At 25.2% G+C, this 21,730-nt stretch overlaps 1 protein-coding gene across 2 annotated transcripts in view; it reads left to right on the forward strand.

Annotated features, from left to right (window-relative positions):
• LOC113553652 (regulating synaptic membrane exocytosis protein 1) overlaps positions 1-21,730 on the forward strand; it is a 186,865-nt gene that overhangs the window by 95,973 nt on the left and 69,162 nt on the right. For both annotated transcript variants that reach the window (XM_026957101.1, XM_026957100.1), the window contains exon 5: positions 11,395-11,557. In XM_026957101.1, coding sequence (XP_026812902.1) covers positions 11,395-11,557 — 163 coding nt within the window. The remainder of the gene's footprint in view (positions 1-11,394; positions 11,558-21,730) is intronic.

Raw genomic sequence — 21,730 nt, forward strand, 5'->3', positions numbered from 1 at the left:
ACTGTTGATTAGTCTTGGCTTATAATAAAAATAATATAATATATTATACACTCGCATACTTACCATTTTTTAGAACTCAAAATACATTGTCGTTCGTCGTTCTTAACAAACAAAATACTATTTAAAAATATAACTAACTCATAATATCCGTAATAATCTTTTTATTCGAATTACTGTTTTTACAACTCAGTGAAACTATATCCATAATTCACAATGAGACATATTATTCCCTGTAACGGAAATTGTAAATCTATGGATTAAATTTAAAAAAATAAATAAAAATAAAAACTTGAAATATAATTATTATTATGCTATTTTGATAAAAACTAAAATGAAATTTTACAAAACGATTGTTAACTAAAAAATAGTACATTTTTCTTTATCTTAAGATCTTCAAAAACATAAAATATTGGAATAACTAGAATACAATTTTGTATTGATTTATTTTTATTTTTGAATGATTACATAAGTTGTCTTATCATTGCATATTAAAGTGTTAAGTTAAAAACAATGTGAAAAAAAAATAGAAAAATGTATTTGCAAAATTGAAAACTTAAGATTAAATTTTATATTTTTTTTTACAAATTATATGCAAATAGGGACTAGTTGATTACTTTCTTTACTACTTTTAGTATTATCATCCAAAACTTTTCTTATTACTTTTAACTTTTTACCATTATTATGATTTAAAAAATAAATATATAAATTATATTTAAATTTCAATTCGTTTGAATATTTTGAATGTGTTTAGAAAAAACTGTTATAACGCTCACTAGAGATATTCTATCTTAATGGCATTTAAATGCTGGGTATTTTTTTTTTATTCAGACCACAACTTTGGGTTTAAAATGTCACTTAAAAGAATTAAATAAAATAATTGGTCAGCTCAATTCATTATAAATGTAATTATATAATTTAAAATGCAATATAATCTTATCGCGATACACTTTAGATGTATATTAATCAATTTTTTTGCTTAAATCAATTAATGTTAAATACATATTTTGAATTGATTTAAGTAGTATAGTATATTTGTATTATTAAATTAATTTAAGTAAAATGACGTCAATTAATACTTACCTAATTTCTTAATTCTGAAACTTGATTGATATGGTGGAAAGTGAAATTATGTTAGAAGTTAAAAGATTTTATTTGTGTTTATAAGTATTTTAAATATAAAGCAATAATTGTTACATAAAAATGCATTTGTAAATAAATTAATTTTATTTTTTCTCGCTGTTTTTAATATGGGTATATGATAGATATTCAATACAAATAAATAAAATATATTGATTTTATTTTAACTAATGTAAATTATTTATTTAAATTGCTTTTTATAATATGCAGTATCTAAATAGTAACATAATTTAATCAAGTTAAAATAGGATTATGATTATTGATAATCTTCTTTTTTTAATGTAACGTCACGTTTAGTATTTAAAAATTCCACTTGTTTATATTTAAGGATTATAATATATAAACTTTAGGGTTTTATGTATAAATTTAATGTAACCTGACGATGTAGTGCTTCTTTTGAGTAGAGAATAATAAAATATTATATATATAATTTTATTACACATACCATATTGTAATATATGTTTGAAATACATTTAATTAGATAGTGTTTTACTTTTTATCGAATTAAATATTATGATGGCATTTATTGTAATGTTTTTTTCAACAATGTTTATACTATTTGCTTGGTTATCAATTCTAAACCTTAGTAATACAAATGATCTATATGGACAATATTATCATTTTAGACAAGGATAAATAATTAATTTAATATGCGCTTTACGATTCAAAGCTTATAAATTTAATTGATGTTATAACATATTAGTATATTAAATATTTTACCGATTAATTATAGTCGGAGAACATTTATCTATAGTTATATCTATTATAAACGAAATTATTAAGTTTAACGAATTAAAAGTTTATACATACGTAATATAATAATAATATTCACAAAAGTATGAGTTACAAAAACGTGCTTCCGAGTATAATGTGTAACTTAATAAATAGGTAGTTCGTGACTCGATAATAAGAATTTGTATTATAATAATAAAATAACGTAAACGGTACCATATTGAACGCACATATTTCACACACATGTTTTTTTAATTTAATTATAAAAAAATCAATGTTCTCCAATGGTACATATTTTCTAAGAATATACGAATTAGACTTATTAGACTTGTTTTTATCAATATTAATTAAATATTTAATAAAGAAATGAGAAATTTGGTAAACCTGGTGAAAAAAGGTGTAAATTGATAAACATTAATTTATGTTTTTCATTCTTTTCAAATTAGGGTAAAAATTAATTAAAATCGTAAGGCAAGTTTTGTTCTTAAGGATATAGATAGAAAGTTAATACTCTAAGTCTCGAAAACTACGTATATATTATGGAATAAACTAATAAAGTATCATTTTATTCTTATATTATTTTGTTAAAATATAATATTTTAAATGTTGTGGTTTTATTTTTTTTTATTACGTTATCTAACCTAACCATTTTAATGTTAAATGGTTCATCACATCACTTTTTCATTTAGGTGCATATTAATTCCTATCTATATTATCGATAGCTTTATAAATACTTAAAATTGGTCACGATGTGTCATAGCATATTTAAACTCAATAATATATATTAAATTTGGTGAATTAGTGGTCATACAGGTAATAAAAATGCAGTACTGTAAAGTAGTGTAACTATCATACATTTTGTAATAGATAGCCCGTGCAGTCAACGAAAGCACTGTACAAAAAAAAAAAAAAAGAAAAAAAAAACCCCGAAACCTGAAACTACAGAATCTCAGTGAATTGTTGTATGTTATGTATATTGTAAAGGGTATAAATGCCTATGTACCTTTTTTTTTTGTTTATTCGTTCAGCTGATTCCATATTGATGTATAATGTATGTATTGCTGTGTAATGCAAACACAGGTCTATTAGAAATACTGTTTTTATTTCATGAACTAAATTATATGATAGAACGTGTTCAATTACTGAAATAAATGTGAAAATATTTAAAACTTTATTTAGAGATAGTTAAATAATATTCATCGTGAAAAATCATTTACCTTAAAATCAATTACTCTATGGTTTATCAGTAAATTATCTACTAAAGTTAATGTATTTAAACACATCTAATATAGCGTGTGCAAATATTCTAAATCGAATATTTAATAGTTTCAAAAAAGTTTTTGTTTGATATACGTTTGGTTATATTGCAATTAGTTTAATAATACTTAATTATACTTGAAAACTATAACCAATTATATGATAGGTATGGAATTAGACTTAATTATAAATATATTTATTGTATATGCGTGTAGTCACTCTTTTAATGCTATAGATAGCCATGGTATGGCTATAATATTATTGATTTGATGAAATATGTATTATTAAAAAAATGATAGTGTTATGATAATTTACGCAGTACCTACAGTATTTCGTATTTATTAAGATAATATAAAGCTTATTCAAAGTAAAGTTATAGTTGAGTTTAAGAATCTATCTATAACGACGGTGATGTGGATCACGGCGATTATAATTTATATACAAATATATTATATACCTACTTAATACACAACTTTTATTGTATTGGAAGAATCATTAGTGTTTTTTCATTACTATTTGATAATTAAAAAAAAAATTCCCAGACATGATATTTAATCTATTATATCGTATTATAATTATATAATATCATCGATACACAATTTTGATATTAATTCGTATGCTATCGCAAAAAGAAGATTTCTATGATAAATATTCATGATTGCTAATGACATAATTTAAAATATATTTGTCGTTCAAATTTTTCCAATATCGCAAGTTTCACGATATCGACATTATTATTGATTCTATTGATTCAGATAAAGGTTAAGAAAGAATTTCTTTTACTTAATGAAAGCTGATTCTATTTTTCATTTAAATTATTACCTATACTATATTTGGTATCATAATTGTGTACATATAAGGTTCTATATACTCGATTTAAGTAACTCTACAGATTAAATTTGATTCCTAAGCAAAGTTTTACATTCTCATCGGGTAAAATTTGTGTTTAAAGAAACCTAAGATTTTATTTTACTTTATTATAACAGTGATAATTAAATATTTGGCAAAGTGTCATTATATTGAAGTGAAAAACTAGTTGAATCTCAAATGATAGATTTTTTTCAGTTTAACTTTTGTAATACGGTATTTGGATTTCTGACCGAGTAGGTAGTTACTTACCGAATTAATTATTTGACGCATTATTATTAAATAATATAATCAAATAAACAAATGTGTTATATTAATTTTAATAAAAACAAATAACTTAATTAAAAACTTTAATTGTGTATTTGTAACGTTTAACTAATATTATTTTTGATACTACGATTTTGGACGATTATTAAATTATTATTTTATAACGTTGGACGCATTGAATACTAAACACATCAATTTAAAAATATGCTGGGTACAACTATCCCTTTTCGGGTCTGAACTTACCCTGGACGGAAATTATTCACAAAAAAAGTGTACGCGACGCCAGTAGTATTCTCTCGATATTATTAGCTATCAATATAATAAATAATGTGTTTTGTGCCTGTGCATTATTTTTCTGCAAGGGACGAGCGATAAAATATGTCGGTTATTAAAATAATGTCACAAGTATAAAATATCAGACAATATATTATAATATTATGTTCTGCATTCGTTTAACCGTGTATACATCGGATGGCATGCAGTGTATGGAACTACATCATTCGTTAAGTCGTTGGATTTACGAGTATCGAGTGTGTATTGCACACCTATTTATAGTGAATTTTACAGTAACTCGCGCCCATATTATTACCTACGTAATAATACAATTTAGTTTAAAAGAAAATTTATTTTATTGAAAACCGCTTTGATTTTCAAAGAAACGTCGAAAAGTGTTTAGACATTACTCGGAATAGTGTACGTATAATATATATATCCCCGGGGTTGTATGAATAATTTATTTCCGTTTTCTCCCCTTTTGCCGTAAATCACCATAACGGCAAAAGAGATAATATTATAATGATTTTTATTATTATTATTATTATTATTATTCAAACATTTCAATATAAAATAATATAATTACATTCGTGTTTGGCTTAAGAATCTTTCATCAATCTATGTCGGCGAACGCATTTCATGTAAAAAGTGATTTGTTAATTCTTATTTAATACACTATTGTATATAGTGAAATTGTGTTTTTTTTATTCAGTACTTTAAAAATTCTGGTTTTTATATTAATGGTTTATTATGTTATATACGTTACCTATAGATTTGTAATTTTATTACGACGATGGTCGAGCTTTCATAAATGTGCATATTTATTATTGTTCATATTATATTCTATCATGTATTATTACGATGCTTCTAGGTAAGCACAAAAATAGTTTAACGGTATTATTGATTATCCACACAGCAAATGAGCGTCGAGTACACGTTTTTATACTTTTAGTTTAAACACAGTATTTTACTTTTTATACATTGATATTTTATGTCACAGTGTCCCGTGAGGTTTTACTCATTGTGATATCTCCTGGAACAATGGAGATATAAAAATTCTGATGTTTTAATAAGATTCACAAGAACAAGAACTACAAATATTTCATATTTTTTATTTTAATGTTTAGGTAAAAAAAGTTAAAAAAAATATTTTTTTATTTAATTATTTTTAAAAAAACTCGAAGATAGTTGTTTTTTAGAGTTCATGTTTCTGACGTTTTAAAATTTTAATTTCATTAATCTCCTGATTTTTAAATGTTTCTAGTTTCGAAAAAAACTGTGAATTATTATTTAAGACGATACGTAGTATAAATGTATCAAACATGTAGCACTCTTGCTGCTCGTACAGATAGCAGTTTTTTTCAAAAAAATAAAAAATAAAAATATTAAAAATCAGGAGATTAATGAAATTAAAATGTTGAAACGTCAATATTTTTAGAAAAATAAACTCAGAAAAACGGCTATCTTCAACTTTTTTGAAAATAACTAAATAAAAAAAAAAAATATTTTTTTAACTTTTTTACCGAAACATTAAAATATAAAATGTTTGGGGTATTGACCAGTTGCCCTCAACAGGATTTTTTGGCATTTTAAAAATATACCAGTTGCCCTCAACCGATTGTGCCAGTTGCCCGCAACCTAATGTACGAGTTGCCCTCACATATTATATACAAATCCAAAAATAGGGGAAGTAAATATATAAATAATTATCATAGTATATAAAAATTGTATTAATAATTATAGTTTACCTGGTAAAAAGAGAGCATTTTCCAGAATGTGTAATTTTAGACTTATCTAAAAGGATAGCCGATAGCCAATAGATGAGGCTTTATCGCGTAGGTATGTTATTATATTATGTTATACTTGTGTTATTATCATATTTTATTATATCTTTATTATCTAATAGTGTTATGATTGCTAGAAATGATAATATAATACAATGTATACTTTGTTAGGTACATTGTAGTAGACGAAAATCACATCATGGAAAATATTACACAAGTGTATAGTAGAAAGAGTAAAATTTTATTAGTTTTAAATAATTACACTTTTTTTTACAAATATTGCGTTACACAAGCGTGTTAAATGACGATGTACACTTAAGTCGTGTATTTCAAAGCTATTTATTGTTATTTAGTGAAGATGAAAAGGTACTTTTATAATCGGTTAGGCATCGAACATAAACATTCACTGCGTAAAAATTTAATTTTATGTTAAAAAATACATACCTACCAGGTATATATCTTTACATATATAGTTGCAAATATAAATTATTTTTATCATTTGTATTATTTTACTTTTTTGACAAATTACATTGTGTGCTGTTTATAATTATTGTATTTATCCTTTATTATTTAAATATTTACCTCCCCTATTTTATAGATCACGGTATTATATACCTATTATAATCATTTAGATAAATAATATGTGACGGAAACTGGTATATTTGGTTGAGGTCAACTGGTGAATGTTGCTCTAGATAGTTTGAGGGGAATTCATATTAAAATGGTAGTTTTGACTTTTAACCTAATCTAATTGGTACACCTCTAATATTTGTAGTAATTATGATATCTCCATTAGTTCAGGAGATATCGCAATGGGACACTCTATATAATATATAATGTTTAATAAATATATTATATTTATTAAACAGACCACATACAATAATCATTACCTATTGAATGTTTTCCGTTTCATAGTATACACAGCTGCTAGGCTACAATTGTAGGCAGGATTATTTGCAGGTATTCACTTAAAAATAAATAAAGTGGTGCACACAGATTATGACTAGGTATATCGAAATGATAACATTTATCGATGTTTCACAAAATAGTAAATATAATTAATTTGGCAATACGTTTTTCGTTTTACCTTAAATGGTTAAATCGAAATACCACAGACGTTATTTAAAATGTGACACACCCGTGAGTTATTCCCAATAATTCAATTCTGAAATTCATAAAATATTCTTAGTCACATTATTATTATCACATTAATGGAAATACTTATCATACGTATCTATATACTCGTAACATATAAATCTTATTTTGACGTCTAGTATCATCAATTTTACTAATCTGTATTTTTTCATTTAATATAACACTAAGATAGGATTTAAATAAAAATGTATCAATATTTTTTGTCTTCGTTTCTGATAAAATGTTTTGTTTTGTTAATTGGGGTACGTCTAGTTATTTTTATTTTTTTTTAAACCCGTTCATTAGTAACAATAGTCAATGATATGTGATTTTTTTTCTTTTGATTCTTCATATATATATATATATATATTTATTCAAAAAAATATAACGAATAAGAATAATGACCAACTGCTGCTACTTTAACATCATCGTTATAGGTTGGATATAATATATTGGCAGGAAACGTATTTTAAATTATTTAGCGTTAGTATAAAGTAAATTAAAAATCTCCTAAAGTTTATAAACCATTGTTATTATTATTATTATTATTCGTGTATAGTCGGATTATAAATATAGAATAATAAATAGAAAACATGTGTTTAATTAATTAAATATAATGTACTCGCCTAAAAGTACACCATGTGTGTGCTCCATTCCTTTAAAGTGGCATGATCATATTTAATCAACAAATGTGCAAGTGTAATAAGTATAATGTTTTTATTCAGCTCAGAGAGTGTTAATTAAATCTGACAGTTCATTATTAATATTATATTATGCAATTTATACACACTTGGTTATTCATTAAGTATGTCCAATTCGCATATGATCTGAATAATAACAAAAAACAGTATTATCATAAAATTTTGTATACGTTAAAATAAATATTTTGTACGGCATGAGTAGATACAGTATGCACATACAATGTATGGTATAGTTATGAATAATATTAAAGTCGATAAACTATACATACATACATATTACATGTGTGAATTGGACATGTAGACATATTATATACATAGCGTACAGTTAAATTAAATATATTTATATTTTTGAATACTTGAAATATACAAAGTGGCAAATTGCATAATTAAAAATAAAGAAACAATACAAATAGAGACCAGGTATTCCATAACTCACCGATTTACTTAGTACCCTCATAAAAAATCCGAGAAAAAAACTATAAAGTTTGTAATAGGGAATAATATTTCCTGTATATATGATTAACTGGGCACAGTAGTTTAACTGACAATGAAAAGATCAATTAAGTACCACCCAAATCATTTACTTCTACTAAAACTACAATATTTAAATATATTATGTCAATAATATACTAATAGAGTGCTATAAATACATCAAAGTATTAGGATATTGAAAATACCTCAATTTTTTTAAGCTTTTATAAGAGAAACCTACTTAAACGATAAAATGTAATAAATATAGTAGTTGTATAATATATGTACTCGTATTATTATATATTATTTATGAGTTAATTATAAATTCACGTTTAGTTTTGTTCAGGATTATCAATTATATAATATATTTAATCAACCACATATTATGTACTATGATATAAAACCAAAAACTAATACATTTTTCTGTCAATATATTTTTTTTCTATTAAAAAAAAAAAAAAAAAAATCTGAAAAACTTAAAATAAATAGTTTATCAGTAGTTCTTCCATTCTATGAATATTTCACTGATATCCCATATGACAATACCAATTTGAATAGTAATATTTATTATAGATATATATTTAAGACTTAATTAACTGAATTAAATTATTCCGATTAAAAAAAACGCAATATTATTGTCTGTTATATTTATATTAGAAAAATTTTATATTTCCATAATAATATAACCAGCTGTATTTTTGTCCATGATATCTGTCCTGATCCAAATAATTATTTATTACATCATATTTCTATGTTTTCGCTTTTCGTTTATTTTAGTGACTAATAAATATGATATAATATAATATTTGTATAATTCAATATCAATATAAATATGTGTATCTAATTATAGTGGTTGCTCGGATAAATACGTCTTAAGCTTGAATTTGAGCTAAGCTATAACTTTTCCCCCGCAGTTACCAACAAATATCTACAAATCTTACACGGAAACAATTTCAGACAGCATTCATAACTTTTTTAAAGACTCAAGTATTGAGCCCGTAAACTCAAAAAAAAAATAAAATAAAATATAAAAATACTTACCCACATCGCAACCATAATATATATATAAATAACAAGTCTAAAATGTACATTTTAAATGGATTTTGGAACGCAATTCTAACTCCTATAATTCTTTAAATAATTTATATATATATATATAATTATGCGTGAAATGTTTTTTTATAGTTTTGTGCTATAATATTCTATGTAATCACAAAACTATAAAAGATATAATGTAATTAACATTTAATATTTGTCTAAACAGTTGTATTAAAAAAAAAAAAAAAATTATAACTGTAATACCATGATTAAAACAGCGTTGACTTTATCAGTAGGATTTCAGGAATTGTAGAATGACAACTTGACAGAATTTTAATAGAGTTAAAACTAAAATGAAATTAAGCCCTATTTTAAATGTGTGTGTATATATATATATATTTGTATAGAATATATTAATCGTGTGAAATTAATACGCTTTTACAATTCAGTGACACATCTAATACATTTTTTAAAACATTAAAATATATATTTTTTTAACAGCTCTCGAAAAAAAATATAAGGTTAATTTAAACTTGATACATATCAAATTTACGTCGATACATTTGATTACAGCGTTTTATATTTTACACCCAACTAGTTTAAATATTTACATATGTATTAATTTTACGCTGTAAATTAATATTGTTTTTTTAAAACATAATATACTGTCAAATATAAATATATCCTTCACAAATTATGATTTTGTAATAAAATTCATTATTTTTGTGATTTAATATTTAATAATTTTTTTGATTTCAAAGGAATTGTGTTACTGTTCCAAACCTTAACAGAAAATTCTCCTTTTCTTAAAAACAAATGTTGCTAATTTATATCACGAAAAGGTGGCAATTATGTGTACAGGAGTGACACGCAGTTAAATTATGTAAAAAAAAATAAATAAATAAATAAAAAAAAGAGGGAGTGAGGAGATGTACCCATTACCTAAACACATTATTTAATGGATAGGGTGATTAAGTCGGTACCTATGTAAATATATGGTTATACTCTGTTAGGGTTTCCTTTTTACTAGAAGTTTATGTTTTTAGGGTTGATATAAAATAATTATCATTGTAAAAGTTTACATACATATACTATAGTTAGATTTAGGTAAATTTAACCGTGTTTTTAATATTATACTTTGAAATTGATTAAAATTGCTTAATAAATAAAAATAATGTTTTCATTATTAATTATTTTTTTTTTTTTTAATATATCAACTAAATAATGTACATTATATAGAAGATGTATGAAGTATCTATATTTATATGGATAAAATACTACCTATGCAGAATTCCGGATATTTTATTTTATTCTACAAAATATGACCGTAGTTTTGTCACTATTATAATTGAATGCCTTTTCTATATATTGAAATAATATATTTATGTTTTATAAATTTTTTATACATTTAAATTCCTATCCGTACTTATACACATAATACTGTATACTAACGATTGATAATAATAATAATAATGATCCATTCACTAGTATAAATTTAGATTAAAACATATAAATTGATTTATTGAAATTATATCTATAACATACACAATTATTATAGTACTCAATAGAATAAAACACATCGATATTTAACCATTTGTAATCCTCGTATGCTATTGAGTATTTTTTATTTTTTTGTTAATACGATCTATAAGTAAAACGGGTATCATCATACTTTTAAATATGTTTTATTTTAACATTATTATATATTGATGTTTCTGTGTTAAATGTTTTAGATCTAAACCAGAAATGGCCAAACAACCAGCATGCCGGTCTGGTGGTTGCCGAGTTTGTTTGAAAAGCTTTAAAGAAGGCGACTACTCTCGGGTGTGCTTCGGATGCAAGTTCAAGGTGTGCGAGGATTGCGCAACTTCGTACACGAAGATCGGCGAAGATGAGGTAAATGCACGCTAGCTGTATTTATAACAGTGTACATAATCGCGTATACTTACACGATTGTGTGTACCGGGTTGGGGTGAAAAAATGGTCGTAGATTTTTATCCCGAAAACCTCGGTTGGGAAAGGGACATTGGTCAGAGGGAACCCATCAATTGCAAAACAGTCGGTTCCCATCCATTACGCGGTCAATCTAGAACCACCGACGCCGCTGTCCGATTGCTTCCCTAGCTGTACGCTGTTTTTCTTCCAGACCTACAACAACAAATCCGTCAAGATTCCAGTGACCTCGTGGATGCGGAGAGAGGAATATAGGAATGCGAGGAGTGTAAATGGACGAGAGAGAGAGATAGAGAGAGAGAAGGAAGGAACGGGAAAGTAAAGGACATATATAAAAGGCCATTTCGTTTATCTCCGATCCATTTCGGTGGTGTCAAAAAAACTCTTTTCTCCTGTTTATAAATGAACTGATTTCCTGAACATATCCTTTTCCACTTCCTTTTAGGAATTCAGGAGAGTTAAAATTGGTGTATAAACCCTTGTTATCCGCCTTCCATCTGGATCTTTTAATTATAAAATAATGTTATAGAATTCTTTATTATGTGCTGTGTTAAATTACATATTATACAATAATAGTAATAATAATATTTGTTTGTGGTATAAAATAATTTTAAACAATTTGTTTAATATCAAAGGTTAAAGACGTTGTATGTTATTGAACATATATTGATATAAATTACGGATAACATAACATGCTCTAAACAATAAATAAAATAAAATAATATTTTATAAGTAGATAGATATAACAAATGCGGTTGATATGCTACATTCGTTTTGCACTCCGTCATCATTCATATGCTTATGTTTTCAAAGACTTGGGACATAAAATATATATTTTTCTTTCTACAGCGTTGTAAAAAAAACTCGATTATTTTAAATTTTACTCTCTAATAATAACTCTTTTTTCTTATATTTTTCATTCAAAACAATATTAATTGACTAAATTTCTAATAGTTTATAGTTTATAACCCCTAAATAAAAATAATCCACTACGTCGTATTTGAAGTACATTTTTCTCAAATATGTATAATGCATTAGTACATAATTATAAAAATAAATACATATTTTACATATTAGTCGTGTTATGTTATGTTACGTTATTCTAATGTTTCATTGCATTTAAAAAATAAATATTTAAATAGTACTCATTTATGTAAATACGTTTATTATTTTTCGTTATAACCAGCCAGTTTTAATACTGCCAATAATTGCTTATTATTTGATCTTGTTGAAGTGTACAATATTGCTTTATTAACAGTTCTAGAATTATAGGTATCCGTCAACATATAAATTGAATATAAAATTAAGTTTCGTTATTATTATTTACGTATAACTATCAAATAAAAAAAAAAATATGTTTAAAATTATTATCCAATCAAACGCGTTTTATATATAATAAATGTAATATATGAGAATAACTTAAAGATAAATGCGATTCACTATGATTTTGATTAATTTATTGTATTAATGCTCAATGGTAAAAAAAACAACAAAATACCTAGCGTAAACCATTTTGAAACACTTAATAAATAAGACACGATGGTAATGAATCATGGATATCGATAAAATAATAAATGGCCTAAACATAATTATACAGCTATAATATGTACCTATATATAATAAATTATATATATTGAAGAAAAAGCCAATAAAATATGTCGTATTTAATCATTTAAGTAGTGATTCTCAAATATTTAATAATATGTTTTTTAAAACATAAATTGGACATTAATTTATGTTTGTAAACTATACAGCTGATGTCGTTTATTATTTCTAAAACGTACTTTCTGGATAATAGATTATTCTACATTATGTAAAGTGTGGTTCGTATTGCTAAAAACTTTTATATTATTCAGTTCTATATAACAATAGTTTTGTACTTATAAAGAAATAATATATAAGCGTACATTTTATTTTAGAACAAACTAATTTATAATATATTCTTTACAATCAGTTTTAGCGAACAATGTATGATCATATTTTATATTATAGGTATGTAACATATTTATTATGTACAGCGTACTAACTAGGACCAAATATAATTGGATTTCTAACATTTTGTACAAAAGTATAAGATGATTTTATTTTTTACTTTTCGTGTAAAATAACAATATAGATATAATTATATTGATATATTATTCGATATTTCTCTTGTATTTTATGTATCACAATTTGATAATCGTTGATTTTATGTGATTCTATTGATTTGTAAATGATCACGATAATATAGTATGATCTATTGTACTAAATTTTTCTACTAGTGTATTATACAAATGAAAAATAAAAATGGTTTGTTGAATTTATTTCATATCAATCAGTATTTTTCTTGCTGTATTATAGTCACAGTCAATTTTTATATTATATATGATATTATTATAGAACTCCATAAAACGTGCGCTTACGTGCAGAAAAATACTATTTACGATCACCATTTTCTATAGTACCTACCTTAGACCCTAACATAATATATAATACGGCCGTTGCCAAGAATATGGACCCTAACTGTCATTACATCACAACAAGGGCTTTCCTTCCACATATTCTATATTAAACACGATATTGCTAGGAGTTGCCTGAACATTCTAGTTTTGTTGTCCACATGAATTTTTATATGTATGCTATATTTTTTTATGTTAGATTTTTGAAACAAAATACGAGTAATATATAAGTGGGCGTATAACTTTGTATTCTACATAATATGAATGGGATCTCTGTACAATTATAAGATTATAATCCTACGACGTATTCAATATCTCTCTAAACCCAAAGCTTAATTTAATTAAGTGAGCTTTTGAGAGAGTATAAAGGTATAAAACCATATAACATTTTAGCTTGATGTAAACATTGTAAACGAAAACAAAATCTTTGTCGGCTTGTCACATTCTACTGTTATATTAGTTAAATATATCTGAGAATGAGCTTTATCGTTCTAAAATAATTGTTTGTATTTTGTCTCTAATTTTCTATACGTTTGAAAATGTAATATTAAAAATTGTTTTATAAACCTTTAGAGTTTTCAATTATTAAAAACTTATTCACGTTTTATAATATCATGTTTATAATAATATATATTTAAATATTATGAGGTATGATTATATATATATATATTTATAAATATCTTACACGTAACGAAAGAAGTGTACATCAGATTAAACAATTGAAATGAATTCTACTATTAAACTAATATATTATTTTCTATCTAATTATTCTATTTTATGAGTGAAAACCATTAAGAAAAGTATAAGCAAACTCTATATTAATACAATTAAGATAAATGTATCCTTTTGAACCATTTTTTTTTTTTTGTATACAAAATTATAAAATTAAAATAAATGTTTTCATTGATTATAATATTATAAATACAATGTAGATAATGATGTTTTTGATAAATAAATATAGGAAATTGAACATTATTTTTGATAAAAATAAAATAACTTTTAGTCTCTACTTTCAATAGATACAAAATATTATACTGTTTATATTAAATAACTATACTTAATTCCGCAAAAATTTAATTTTTTAATAAACATATAAACAATATTATTTAATTATTGATTGAAATATCATGATTTCGATGATTTTTCTCATACGATTTCGTATTCATCAAAAATATCCCAAATCTCACTTTATTAACATAGTAATAGTTTATTAAAACTAAGTCAAAAAAGTAGTCGCTTTATAAAAAATATGACTAAATATTTACGGAATTCATGTATTTTAAATCGTCCGCATTGCTGTACACAATGGTCGAATAACAGTAATTATTATACGTTTAACATTTTTCAATTAATTATTACTTTGACCGTTTCATAACATTGTAATATTTTAATGATTATGTCCTTGTGCCATAATATAATATCTGAGTATAGATACATCCACGTTTCATAGAGTGGCGAATAAATATTTTGACGGCCTGTTGAAGAACAAATCGATAGTTTCCGGAAATGTGTTTTCATTAACCAAATGGGGGTCAGGTGGCATATTATTTTCAGCGGGTGTGTCATGTCGTGCGTAGAATACATATATACTATATATATACTATGTTATATATATATATATATATATGCAATATGCATGTTCATATATATAAATATACATTTACTGGTATACGTGTCGTCTAACAACCAGGCTTTCTTATACAAGAAATGCGTATTTAGATACGTTATATATATTTATAGTCCTTTCCAATGGTGACAAGCTATCTCAAGCAAAAGCATGGCTATTTTAAACACACCTCAGATACATAATTATAATATATGTATCATGGGTAAAATACTTAACGGGGATATAAGTTTTTAAATTTAATTATTAAACATTATCATAATAACACTTATACTATATATATTTTTTTTATGACCAATTTAAAACAATCTTTCTATTTCTTTTTAGTATCCTGAAATCGATAAAAATAATTATTGAACTTAAAATATTGTTTTTGGGCTCATTGTAAAAAATGGTTTTTCGTTCTCGCACAAAAAAAAAATACAAAAACAATTAATTAAAACAATTTAATCCCAACTATTATATTATAATGTGTTTTAACTTCCAAAAAATATAAAATATTTACGTTTTATTTATTTAAATTTAAACACATCTACAATCGTACTATAATTATATATATATATATATACATATTTATATATATTTAATAAAAATAAGTCGCAATGAATTACCTATCTGAACTATAAATCAACATATCTAACTACTTATATAACGTTATGAAATACTGATATTGGGTACAATATACTATACTATTAAATTTAAAATTATAGAACCATAACAGTATTAAATTGCTTATATTGCTTGGATTGACCTCAGTTTAGAGCTCAGTTAACCACTCAACTACAAAACAAACAAAATTTATCCCAAAGTATATATGAAGTCAATACATTTTTTAATTTTATTTCCCGTGTAAGAGTTGATTCGATAAATGTTATTTATTTTTCGTTTCAGTAGAGTTGTAAAGGTTATTTGTTCATAATACATAAATAAGTACACAGTTTTAAATGCGTTTTAGCTATTTATTTTGTTATACTCTCTATATTATAGAATCAAGGTTTCAAAATTATCCTATGGTGTGGGATTTTAAATCGATATATTTAATATAGCCTACAGGTTCGATTAAGCTATATCTTGTTGTATTTAATCACGTAGTTTATTGAGTAAAAATAATTAATTAGGTACATAATTCACTATAATAAAATAATCTCTCAAGTTACTTTTAGTTAACATCCACCATTTATTTAACAAATATATATTTTCTGTCAAAGTTATTTTTATTACCTACAGTTTTTAATTGAAACAATTAACTCGAGTTTTCAGTTGGTAGATTGCTACTAAAATAATAATAATAATAATAATATCCCTGGTGGAAGCATAATAATTGCATTTCAGATGAAACATGACAATTTAAATTTAAACTGGAACCGAGTCATGCACAATAATTGTTTTCGGTTTTTACCGAACGTGACAGCTTGCTATAGAATGTTACCTAAATTAACACCGAACGAGACTGATGGTAGTAAACTGATCATTATATTCGCATATATAGCTGTGTTCATTTTTTATTTCTTAATAAATTATGTATGACCCAATATATTTTTCCAAGGTGATACAAAAATATAAAACTCTATTTATAAAGATATTCATAAAAAAAAACCATCTACAATAATAATAATAATAATAATATATTATCTAACCGTCATCTGTCGTCTTTTTCTATGAATATATATATATATATATATATTATACGATTTTCTTAGACCAATTCTTCGAATACACATATATATATATATATGATATATAAAATAGTGTCTTCTCAATAACCTCATATATATATATGTTATGTTATATACGGGGTGGCTTATGAAGCGAACAAAAGGCCAGACAAAATACGCCGGTATAAGACCAATACGAAAGATACTCTATCTGCACTCGTCTCTTTTTCAATTCAAAAAGCTCATCTATTGTGCCTGACGGGTTCCGATATGTGTGCACATATGAACGTGTGTATATATTTGTACGTATATAATGTATGTATTATATATATTTAAGTATAGGAGAAAAGCGTGGTGAGATAAATAGATAAATAAAAGAAACGTACTATATATAGTTACTTTATATTATGTCGACTAGTTCAGAAATTAAGTTGGCGAAAAAAAGGAAGAATCACCACAAGGACAGTACAGTCGGTTAGCTTTAAAATGTATCGTCGATATTCACAATTTGGCAAGATGGACATTATGACATCGGATCTTACCATCACGGGGGTTGATCCATTTAAAAAGCAACAGATACAATGAATGGCCACGCGTAAATAGCAGTCACCCGTTCTATCCTTTGATCCTCACTCGTGACACGGTAATAAATTTATTATAATATTATATGCACATCGGGTGCTGTCGGTGACCTCAGATTTGCATTGGTTAGCTTTGAAAAATGATTCTGTTCACGTGAAAAAATGAAATATTATTGCAATCGATTGAACTCGACGGCTGAGAAAATGAGATGGGCCCGTGGAGAAACATTCGACAAACATCACGAACATTGTAACTTTTACCCCTTTATTTCTTTTTCGAAGTCATTCAAAAGCTATATTATACATAGCACATACGTATATACGTATAAACACTAAATGACTGATAACTTTCTGTCATATTGTATACATTAGATTTTCTATGCTTTTCAGTTTTCATGTAACTAAGTAGTAGGAAAAATGTATCGAATTTTATGTGGTGTGAAATATTCCATTTAAATGAATATAATATAATAATAATCTCGTATGCAAAGATATCCGTGGATAATATGAAAATAATTTATGAGACGTTGCCAAGAATTATAGATATGATCTTGTAGAGTAAAAACTATTCTGGACACTGTTCAATTTATGATAATAGTTTCAAAGATTTTTCAAACTTTAAATGAGTATAAAAAAATAAATTGTGAGCCACGATAAATTTAATAACCTTTTTTAAATGCAGTAGACTATGAATAAACCAGATAATTCAGGGAATCTTATTCGTCAAGTCGTTCACACTGTAAAATAGTAATGAAAAATATAAAATTATAAGCACTAAAAATGACTAGAGTTTCAACACAATATATATTATAACCTTCCAACACAAGGTTAGAAATCAAATCAGAATTTAAAAAACGAATTAAGTAAAATTGATTTTTTATATTTTATAAAAATTATTTACCTACATTTTGTTATTTGCTTTTTTTTTTAATATCAAAGCACCCACAATTTATTATGGTCTAAAGTTTATCAATGAACGACGACTAAAACTGTTAAACTAATTGAAAATACACGAATCGTTCTGTTGTGTGCATTGTCGTAAATCAATAATACACGTGTACAGTATAATTAATACCGATCACCGCATCGCGATAAGACAAATAAATCGTAATAACCAGAGACAATTGTATATCATTCTACATAATAATATTGCAAATATCAAACATATGTTTCCGTTCAGCATACCGCCCGATCTACGCCGGTGTAACTACATTGATAGTATTATGATGACGAGTGGGAGGTTTTGTTCGTTTTATCCTGCGGCAGCATCAGCAACGGCAGCTATTTTATCTTACGTTCCGATCGACGCCGAATTAAATATTTTATGTTGTTATCGGCATCGTAATATCGTGTGCAAACCCCACGATAGATACTATGTATTATAAATACGTATCTGCGGTAAACGTACACGTAGATAGATATATTATAGTGTATATGTGTACCCATATTACTGTGGGTATAGTTGAATGATACACTACAGTACTACACCGTAATAATATTAAATGAGAAAAATCCAATGGCGTATACACAACGCATACTTCTAAGAGTAAAATTATCACGTTAGACGTACGAGCTTGCAATATCTTACGTGCAATTTTTATTTAAAAATATTTCGATGATATCTATGTTGGACAATAAAAATTGTTAGTTTTTGATTGAGACGACGATTTGATTGGTCTTAAAACAATGTGTGTACGTTTTTGACGTTGTTTGCCATTGTGCTTGGGAGAAAATTTGCTCCAATGTTCGACATCGGGTGTGATTTCTAATATAATTGCAGTCGATCAATGTTTATCTAAGTCGAAATACCAGTAATTTTATAAAATAATTGGAAAAACTAACGAAAATGAGTTTATCAGTGACTGGTTTATTAATTATAAAATGTTGGAAATAATATGGTCTACGACAGCGGTGTAGCTAAATTGCCTATCCAGGATGCCGTGCAATCATATTTATTGTATTGATGAAATTAAAATTAGTGTATAAAGTCTTCTTACTTATGAGGTTCAGGAAAAATTAACTCAATATTGTGGAAACTATGACAGTGGGATGAAAATAGTGATATTTTTTTTACATGCATAATAAATATTAATTCTTGTAAAATGTTTAAAATAATATCATATGCTATGTATATGTTTATGTACATCCATTGCTTTTACTTATTTTATATAATTAATTATTGATTGTAAATTTTCCTAGTATAAATAAAGAAACAGAATTATAAAATGTGTGATAATGTTATATATTTTGTAAATAATAAATATTTATGCAATAAATGTAAAACAATAAAAGTTTGCTTTTTCACGGAATAAAGTATTCTCTTGAATTGTGCAACCAATGTATTTCATTTGAAATTCGGACATAGTCATTCGTCTGGATTTTAGCTGAAATTGTGTTATACTACTCTCGTGTGACTTTCAGAAACACCGGGAGTTTTGGGAAAACCCTTGAGATTTTTTATTTCTTTCTGTAGGTGGTTATGGATAGAAAGAATTATTTGCCCAAATGGGGATATAGTGTAATCTATTTTGAAGTGTATGAAAGCGCTTCTTAACATAACAAGCTTATGATAAAAGACACATGATTTTTATTTTTAGAAATTTTAATATTGAATTAAATTGTATAAATTTATTTCAACAGTAGTATGAAAATGTGAGTATTTTTTTCTGAAAATACATTAAAATACATAATACATGATAAAATAGATTTATTTTATATTGAAAGGAAGAAACAAAAAATAAATAAATTGCAATCCAAATGAAGACTATTTAGCCGCCAGCATAAAATAGTAATATATCAACAACGAATTTATTTGTATGTTTAATTAATCACATACGATTTGTAATCAATCACTATAAATAATTGTGTACGGTTTTATTTAAATGTATTAATGCTACACAATAAATTCTTGTATTTTAAATTATATTTACATATCAAACGCTGGTAAAATCTTCAAGAGTAGTTATAAACAATTCTAGTCTATTTTGAATTGTGTAATTGAATTAACGTACCGGACTTTAGCTGATAAACGTAAAGTTTCTTGACTACTCCTCTCCATCTCTAATGAATAGAGATTAATAAATTAATTGACCGACACCAGGTTTGGGCATAATTAAATCCTAAAATCATTCATATTGTGCAAAGTATGAGGAACGCTGTTTAGTAAACGAATGTTGTAAGTTTATAAATTTTGATTGATCTCCATCTTAAATGCTAGTCTACGAAAAATGACTTTCTTCAATACGAGACGTGCTATTACGATATGTAGGAGATCCTGAGTTTAAGGAAAATCAATTATATGCATATAATACTACTTACCTAAATTTAATTCGCCAAATTAATTTTTATGTAATTCTTCCCTGTGACTAAATTATAAATGTCTTAGTATGAATTATTATTCATGAATATAAAATATTATGTTGGTTTTATTATTTTTGACCACCATGGAATAACTTGTTTATAATTATAAATATTATTTATTATTCAATATGAAATGTATAATATATAATGTGTAAATATAAAACGTTTCGATCTTCAGTGACGTGTATGGAACATTATAAAACGTTTAAGCACTTGGCAGTCATTTATATATAAAACAACAAAACAAAACAAATTTAAAATTCTACGTTATACGATTTTTTTTTTTTTTTTAACACTATAATATTAAGTAAAAATACAATTTAATTCTGTTAAAACGCGGGTGTGTGTTGTTTCTTACTCTACGAATTTTTCTAGTGGTTTTCAAGACCAATTAAGGTACCTTAGAGTTTCTTGAATATATTTTTAACGTTGTATAGAATTGCGTTCTTTTTGGTCTC

Source organism: Rhopalosiphum maidis, chromosome 2 (assembly GCF_003676215.2).
Source record: "Rhopalosiphum maidis isolate BTI-1 chromosome 2, ASM367621v3, whole genome shotgun sequence".
NCBI lineage: Eukaryota > Metazoa > Arthropoda > Insecta > Hemiptera > Aphididae > Rhopalosiphum > Rhopalosiphum maidis.